This window comes from Gossypium hirsutum, chromosome D12, assembly GCF_007990345.1.
Source record: "Gossypium hirsutum isolate 1008001.06 chromosome D12, Gossypium_hirsutum_v2.1, whole genome shotgun sequence".
Lineage (NCBI taxonomy): Eukaryota > Viridiplantae > Streptophyta > Magnoliopsida > Malvales > Malvaceae > Gossypium > Gossypium hirsutum.
Window position 1 is genome coordinate 41579187 of NC_053448.1, and position 9371 is coordinate 41588557.

Consider the following 9371-nt stretch of genomic DNA (forward strand, 5'->3'; position numbering starts at 1 on the left):
AAAGGTTCATAAAATAATTTCTCTATTATTGAGTGTAAGAGTGTGTTTGATAAACTATTCAAAATTTTTATTTCATTAAAAATGAAAACTTTCAACATTTAATATTTTAAATGTGTTTGATAATTATTTTAATTTTCAAAAAAAAAGTGTTGAATACGATAAGTGGGTAGATAGCTACTTATCAATTATATTAAGTTGTTTTATTTCATTAAAAATTAAAATAAATTATCCTTTTTAAAAATTGAGATATTCAAATTAACATATTTGTTTTTCATCCAAAATAATATAAAATATTATATAATAAAATTAAAAATAATAAATAATCTTTTAAAAATCAATATTTATTAATTTATCAAACAATTTTCTAATATAAATTTAACATTTATAAAATTTAATAATAAAAATTTAATACTTAATTTTACAGCAATTAAAATTTTAATTTATCAAACACAACCTTAAATAACAAAATTCAATAGTCTACTTTATACACTTTTGTGAAACTAATTTTTTTTATCAATATATCAAATAATAATTAAATTTTTTTTGGATAAACTATAAAAATAGTCACTTTTGTTTGCCTCAAATTATATTTTAGTCACTTATGTTTGAAATGTTACGTTTTAGTCACTTACGTTATCATTTTATCACGAAGTGACCACTCTACTATTAAACTCTACTATCTCCCTAACGACAGACCTACGTGGCAGTCTAAATGGGTTTTAAATGCCAACTTGGATGTCTAATTATTGGGATGAAAATAGGTTTTTAATTAAATAAAGTTAATTTGGACTGCCACGTAGGACATCCAAGTTGGTATTTAAAACTCATTTGGACTGCCACGTAGGATCACCGTTAGGGGGGTAACGAAGCTTAATGGTAAAGTGACCACTTCGTAGCAAAACGATAACGTAAGTGACTAAAATATAACATTTTAAACATAAGTGATTAAAATGTAATGTGAGACAAACAAAAGTGACTGTTTTTATAGTTTACCCATATTTTTTTACCAAACAAATATTATATATGTACAAGAGAGAAACCGTTTAACACGTAGTAGCAGGAATACGGTTCCACAGTATTTTTTAAAATAGAAAATTTAGAAAAGATTAGATGACATGTGCAATATTGATAGAATGATAAAATAAATAAATAAATAAATAAATATTGAATATTTAAAAATAATCAAGCTGTTTTTTAAGGGTAAACAATTAAATAGTCACTTTTGTTTACCTCAAGTTACATTTTAGTCGCTTATATTTGAAATGTTAGTTTTAGTCACTTACGTTAACGTGTCGTAACATTTTAGTTACTAGGCCACCAAAAATTTTTGTTTGAAATGATGATTTGACGTTACACCATTACATTTTAGTTACATTTTAGTTTACCATTACACCGTTGATAACAATTAATGGCCTAGTAACTAAAATGTTATAACACGTTAATGTAAGTAACTAAAGCGTAACATTTCAAACATAAGTGACTAAAATATAACTTGAGATAAACAAAAAAATGACTATTTTGATAATTTACCCTTTTATTAATCATATAAAGATGAGGAAAATTAAAGTAATTATTTCATTGGTTTATATGTTAGTAATTTTTATTTAATGATCACAAAGCTGACGTGACCTTACCACCATTTTCATGTCCGTTCGGACACAGCTCAAGACCTGGCCTTTCCCTTCCCTGACTTCTATTTTAATTACTTTCTAGATCCTATTTTTTAATTTTAAAAATAATAGAAATAACGGAGTATTAAATTATATTATTATTAGAACTGTAAAACGACATCTATGTTGTCGTCTGTCGGCAATCTCTTTCTTTATTTAAAAAATATGCCACATTCGCTTCCACCTCCATCCACGCGTCTTACCCCTTCGATTCGTTATTAATTACACATTACGCCATTCCTACCCCAATATTTATATTCTTTTTATATTAAACTCTAAATTATTTTTAAATTTGAATCAGGTGATATTGGTTTGACTTTTTTTAAACCATTCAACATAATTCGGTTCTTGATTTTTTAGTTTGAATTTTTAAATTTATTTTGATAAAATTAACTCTTTTTTATAATTTTTAATATATTTGTAATTATTTAGAACAGAAAAAAACGTAATTAATCTTCCGCTTCTTGTCATCATAAGATTCCCTTTAAAATCAAACGTATAGGAATAAACTTTCTCCAAAAAAAAAACAAAGAAAAAACCCTAGTCCTTTCCGTAGCATATAACCCCACTCCCCTTCTTCATAAGCCTATAGTGTATAAATAAAGGTAATAAATTTACATGTTTCGTATGGATTATCAACCATGACTAAACTCCTTCTTTACTCATCACTCCCTATTTTCATACAATCCTTAGCAAAGAACCCTTGGCCTTTCCCTTGTTCTTCCTTATAATACAACCCTTTTCTTTTATAAGCTCTTAGGGTTTTCATTTTTGATCATCACCTTTGTTGAAGAAATGGGTAATGGTGAGAAAAATTCAAGGAACTTTCATTTACACATACCCCACCTTCATCATCATCATCATCAAGGGAAGAAGCAAGCAAAGGGTGTGCCAAAAGGGTGTTTGGCTATCAAAGTAGGACCAAAAGAAGAAGAACAACAAAGGTTTGTGGTGCCGATTTTGTATTTTAATCATCCTTTGTTCATGCAATTGTTGAAAGAAGCTGAGGAAGAGTATGGGTTTGAGCAGAAGGGTATGATTACCATCCCTTGTCATGTAGAAGAGTTTAGGAATGTTCGTGGGCTGATTGATGGTGAAAAGTCACTTCATCATCATCATCATCACCATCACCAGCATGTTGGCTGTTTTAGGGTTTGATGAAAAGAAGAAGAAAAAGTTGTTATTAACACCTCAAATGAAAGAAAGAAAAAAGGGTTTTTATGGTTTTGCAAGTGCCAAACAATACTAGGCCAACTTAACCATAAATGAAATAGGTTTGATTGTTAATTATTAGTGTATTAGTTTTGTAAATTTATGAATGTTTTCTTTTAATTTGAGAGAGATAAAATTGTAAATTGATGACTTGATTAATACGAATATTTTATCACTCTACCAGTAATTCAGTTCATGGTCCCATATATATTTGGTTGGTGGATATATGGGGATGATTATAAAAAAGGTAATATGATGACAAAAGGTTGATCATAATTGTAGTGCTTTAATTTGTTAGTATTTTTGTTTGGGACCATAATGGAAAAAGGAGGAGCAAATGCCCATTTTTTTGTTCTTTCTATCCATTTATATATATTTTTTCAATGCTAAAGATGAAAACAAAGTGAAGACAAGGTCCATTGGTAGGGACATGATTGCTTTAAGTTTTTTAAATGTGGAAATCAGTCTAAGCCATCATGGCTTTAAAGTATACCAAAAATATTCTTTTAACAATTTAGTCCTAGATGGTGGCTTTAAAAGTTCTTTATGAAGGTAAAATTAATTAAAATGTAGCTATTTTGGATGAAAATTTCAATATTCATGGTTGCCGATAGGAATTGAAAGCAAGTCAAAATTACAGTATGGACCATATTCACGAAATCCGGAGTCAATGGTAATTAATTCCTTAAAATAAGCGCAACACTTAAAGCTTCGGTGATTCGAATCATAAATATTTTGATATCCATAAATAAAATTTTGGATTCCAATAAAAATTTTATGCTACTTTAGGTCATCAATTTAGTAATAAATTCCATAAACTATTTTAAGAATGGTTGATGTGTTTGTAGAAATCAATTTTTTGAAAATAAAAATTTAGTTGTCGACTTTAAAAAATAAAAATTTGAGTCGCCACCGATCCTTGATGGAGGTGTGATCGGCTCACCTTAAAAACACTTTTGGTCTACGAAACTTGAGAAAATGGGTTCGGGAGCCAGTTACGTACGAGGAAGGGGTTAGCACCCTCGTAACGCCCAAAAATCGGTACCAAATTGATCGTTTAATGTCTTGGTGTCGAAAATTTGAAAAGATTTTAAAAGAAAACTTTTTTATCCTGAATGAATTTAAAAAATAAGGCGTTCTTATTTCAAAGAATTTAAACGTCATACCCAGTAAGTTAGGGCGCAACATTTTTAATCTTCAAAATTAAGTTTGTCTTTTGATTTTTAAAACTCGTGCATTTAAACCTAAGAAGGGTATTTGGTTATTTAGGTAAAATGAAGAGAATCGAAACCCAATAAGTTAGAGCACAATTTCTCAAAATTCCAAATATCGAACATTGCCTTTATTTATTTACCTTTTTTAAAAATTCTTATTTCGAGATGACAAAATGTCATGTCCAGTGAGTTAGGACCCAATATTTTTGAATTCCCGAGAATAAGCTTTTATTTGGTTATTTAGGTAAAATGAAGAGAATCAAAACCCAGTAAGTTAGGACACAATTTCTCAAAATTCCAAATACCGGACATTGCCTTTATTTATTTACCTTTTTTAAAAATTCTTATTTCAAGATGACAAAAATGTCATGTCCAGTGAGTTAGGACCCAACATTTTTGAATTCCTGAGAATAAGCTTTTATTTGAATCCGTGTGATTTTATTGCAAAATAAATACTTGGCTCTCTAAATTCATCGAAAAAACAATCGAAATCCAGTAAGTTAGGACATGATCTTTCTCGAGAATCATGAATGCCAAATATCTTGAAAACTTACATAATAAGATGATTTTAATGCTTTAATAAAAACCAACATTGTTTCCTTTAAAAGTATGATAAAATGTTTAATGTACAACATGAAATCAATACTTTAATTTAAATTATACATGTATATGTACTATAAAATGTCAATGCATATATATACACATGTATACAAAAATTATAAAAATAAAATAAAAATGAAATATATATAAAACATATACATGTATTTACAAAAAAATAAAAAATTGTATAAGTATAATATATTAGTAACTTATGAAAATATGAATATATATGTATATATAAAAAATGCGAAAAATATATTTAAAATAATTTTGAATAGTGTATAAATATATATTATAAAAATATATATATGGATTAAATGGTATGGAAAATGTATAAACATTATAAAATATAAATGTATATACGTGTATATGTCTATATAAAGACTAAGAAAATAAAATAATAGTAATATATATAAAATATGTATATGTATTTATTTAAAAAACATTTAAAATATATACATATATATTATAAGATACATATGCGAGTACATACATATAGGCATAATAATAAAATAATAAAATAATAATTAATATAACAGAATTAATAATATAAAAAACTGAAAAAAAAACTAAAACAACAGATTAGGGATTAAATTGAAAATAAACGAAAATTTAGAGGCAGATTTGAAATAAATAAAATGCAAATGGGCCAAATAGAACACGCCCTTAACAGTGGAGGACCAAAAGGGAAATTAATCCCTCCTTCCAAAACACTGCGTAGCAACCCGAATTAAATTGAAACAGTAATAGAATATGCAGCAAAATTTAAAAGAAATAAAAAAATTAATTTAGACACATTATAAAACAAGGGGACTAATTGCGCAAATAAACCAGTGCAGTAAAAAACGCAGGTCTGGTCGGGTTCTAGGTCGGGTCACATGGGATATTGGGTTACACTAATACGGTGCCGTTTTTCAAACCAAATAAATCCCATTCAAACCCTAATCAAAACCCTATTCCCCTTTTCAGCAACAGCAGCCGCAAGGACTACTTTTTCCCCCTCTCTGCTCCTCACCGAAACCTCCTCCCTTTTCAACTCCGATTCGGACGAAACGCAGCAAGGGCATCGACAGCGCGCCACTACTAGTAAGAACCTCTCCTCTTCCACTTCGTTTATTTATTTTAAGAAACAGGTAAAAGAAAACAAAAAAACAGTAAAAGGGGAAAAAAATAGAACCAAATCAATCACCTTTCAAAATGTTTTTTTTCTTTTCTTTCGTATTTCTTCAATATTTCAATACAATATTTTTCTCCCCCTTTTACAGATTTCTATTTGGCTTTAATAGCCGAAATAAGGGAGCCAAAACTCCCAAAAACTGTTCTCTTTTTTTTTTACATTTTTCCTTATATTTTTCTACTATTGTTCGTGGCCGTGGTTTGTCGTTTTCTGCAGGAAGAACGTGCTGGAGCGCGGGACAACGTGTGCGATGTGCAAGGGCGACGTGGGGCAGAAGCGGTTGCTGTGACGCCAAGGCTAGGAAGAAGGCTGCTGCTGAAGACTCTAGGGTTTCCAAATTTTTCAGTTTTGGGCTGATTTGGATTGTAGGGTAATCCGGCTGGTGAAATCGGGCCACATCCATGTAAAAATGGACTATTTAATTTTTTTATTTGGGCTTCATTTTTGGTCTATAATATGGACATTATTTGAATTTGTTCTGTTTTCTGCTTATGCGGGCCCGAGCCCAAAATTGGGTATTACAGCTGCCCCTCTTTGCTCGTTGTGTGTAACGAGAACAGAGTAAAGACTAAAAAACCCAATTGTGCCCGGTCACGCTAGCCCTTAGCGCTTTTCTTCTTCGAGTAGCCTCATTCTATCCTACTGCATCCTCAAAGGTGTAGGAACTAGTGCTTCGATCCACTCCACTGCAACGTTAGAGAGATAGGAGTTGTATCTTGTAGCTTCTCAGAAGAATAAAATTTGCTATCTTTAGTCTACTCCACTGCAACTTTAGGGAGATAAGACTAAATGCGATATGCTCTCTGCAACATCAGAAAGATAAGATTTGTATGTTTTAATCCACTCCACTACAACCTCAGGGAGATAGGATTTGGGTCTTCAGTCTGCTCCACTGTAACTTCAGGGAGATAAGACTTGATGCGATCTGCTCTCTGTAACCTCAGAAAAATAAGACCTGGATGTTAATCCGCTCTACTGTAACTTTAGGGAAATAGTATTATTTACTTCAATTTGTTTAACTGCAATGTCGGGGAAACAAGATTCGCTGTCGCGACTTCAATCTATTCCACTACACCGCCAGGGAAGTAAGATCCACCGTTGTGGCTACAATCTTTTTAATTGCAATGTCGGGGAAACCAGATCCACCGTCGTAGTTTCAATCTGTTCCACTGCACTGCCAGAAAAGTAAGATCTGCTGTTGTGGCTTCAATCTTTTTAATTGCAATGTCGGGGAAATCAGATTCACCGTCGTAGCTTCAATCTATTCCATTGCACCGCTAAGGAAGTAAGACTCACCGTTGTGGCTTCAATCTTTTTAATTGCAATGCCTGGGAAACAAGATCCGCTGTCATAGCTTCAATATGTTCCACTGCACCGCTAAGTAAGACTCACCGTTGTGGCTTCAATCTATTTAACTGCAATGTCTGGGAAACAAGATCCACCGTCGTAGCTTTAACCTGTTCCACTACATCGCCAGGGAAGCAAGATTCGCCGTAGTGGCTTCAATTTGTTCCACTGTAATGCCAAAGAGATAGGATTCGCTGCCCACAGCTTTAATCCACTCCACTTCAGCTAATCCAAGTCTTAACGCCAGGGAGATAAGATTCACCGTCGTGGCTTCAATCTGCTCCGCTACAACGCTAGGGAAGTAAGATTCGCCATTGTGGCTTCAATCTATTCCACTGCAATGTCAAGGCAATAAGACTAGTGTCTTCGATCTGCTTCGCTGCCAGTACAGGAAGGCAAGATCTCTCATTTTCAACCTACTCCACTGCTGCTCATGGAGATAAGGCTGGTATCTTCGATCTACTTTGCTGCCAATACAGGAAGACAAGATCTGCTATTTTCAACCTACTCCACTACTGTTCAGGGAGATAAGGGTTTATGGTTTCACCGGTTTGTTCTTTGGGGAACATGACCTGTATAATTCAATCTATGAACCTAATTATGCCTAGTGATTAGGATGTCATAATCAAAATGAATCAAATGCTCCTAACTAGACGTGTATGAATGACATTTGAATGAATGTAGAATATTATTTTTTCGAGAATGATCTTTCTTTATCGCTTAAGCTGTCATTACTCAAGGTATTAAGATTTTATCACTGATATGCTACAACGCCTTCTTGCTCGGCTGGCATCTCCGAAGAAACACTTAATCAAACAGCCCCCACTGTAACTTCAAAGTTCAATCTACTGGGATGCAAAATTTGTACCATCTTTCTCCCGCTGTAACCCAAGGGTAGAAAAATCTGGTCTTTTCTCAATCCTCTCCTATCACAGTTCAAGGATACAAAATGTGAAGCTCTTTGGTCCTTTACACCATTCCCAAGGTGTCATACCAAATGCCTATGCACAAATAAAGGCTTTCTTCTCCGAGGAAACCTCTTCCTATTGCTTGGTGATCATTGTTTGCTTGTTCATTTGAAGCCTTATCACTGACACACATCTTGTCATTTTGTTCAATAAATTTTTTGACAACAAAATCTGAAGGGATAGTCTTAATTTAGACTTTTCCTTCCTAGATATTTTAACCTTTAAACTTGGTGCGTTCTAAACAATAATCCTATTTCAGGTTCCTGTATTATTTAGAAACCTCTAAAGTAATATGTAAAACTTCCCTTGTGAAAGTTTTATTAGTCCATTAATCGTTATTCTAATGCAACATGCTTGCAAAAAGAACCAAACGATGGATAAAATAGAATTGATTTGAGAGTATAGCTCGAAATGAATAAATTATGAAGAATATTGAGAATAAAAGAGGAATTGACTTGTATCTTGAAAAAGAATGAAGTATTCCAAGAATAAGCAAGTATAAATAGTATAAAGACTAGGTGCCCCAAAAATCGCAGCTTGAACTTCTCTGTACAAACTTGCTGAAGACCATTCTGAGTTTGACATGTGTTTAGCAGATCTACAGTACTCTGTCGATGCCCCAAGATGTCGCATACCCTTTCCTGCTGATTCAAGTATATCAAGACCACCACATGCCTCATTCTGATCAAAATCTGAGCCACTCTGATCACTTTCTGCCCTATTCTGATAAAATTTGAGCCGCCCTTTTCGGGTTTTCAACTCAAATCCCCTTTGTTCTAAGGCGCCCTTTACGGGTTTTCACGCTAGCCTCTCAATTTTTACTTTTTCCATTTTTCATTTTTCTTTTTCATTTTTTCATTTTTTTTCATTTCATCATTTTTTTACGACTCGAAGTGATCTTTGCGGGTTTTTACCTTGGTCTTCTCTTTCTTTAAGCGAAGTATTTCTTGACTGAATCTGTGTTTACAGGATTAGATAAGTTTTTTACTATCCACTCACTCAAGATTAGTATTCCTCTAGAAAAGGTCTTCTTTACAACATAAGGACCTTCCGAATTTGACACTCATTTTTCTCTATAATCTTTTTGTAGAGGAAGGATCATTTTCAATACCAGGTCTCCCTCGTGGAATTCTCTGGGACGAACCTTTTTGTTGTAAGCTCGCATCATCCGTTTTTGGTACAG

General features: G+C 32.5%; 1 protein-coding gene and 1 long non-coding RNA gene across 2 annotated transcripts; both read left to right on the forward strand.

The window, feature by feature from the left end:
- Positions 1 to 2267: 2267 nt before the first annotated feature.
- On the forward strand, positions 2268 to 3062 carry LOC107945898 (auxin-responsive protein SAUR32). The gene has a single exon (XM_016880046.2). The coding sequence runs from the start codon at positions 2466 to 2468 to the stop codon at positions 2826 to 2828; it is 363 nt and encodes a 120-aa protein (XP_016735535.1). The 5' UTR covers positions 2268 to 2465; the 3' UTR covers positions 2829 to 3062.
- Positions 3063 to 5309: 2247 nt separating this feature from the next.
- Positions 5310 to 6345, forward strand: LOC107945897 (uncharacterized). The gene is made up of 2 exons (XR_001696771.2): positions 5310 to 5782; positions 6090 to 6345. It is a non-coding gene; the product is annotated as an uncharacterized lncRNA (long non-coding RNA).
- The last annotated feature ends 3026 nt before the right edge of the window (positions 6346 to 9371 follow it).

Excerpts from the sequence above, each read along its gene's own strand:
- LOC107945898 (XM_016880046.2), top strand. The coding sequence starts at position 2,466 with ATGGGTAATGGTGAGAAAAATTCAAGGAACTTTCATTTACACATACCC.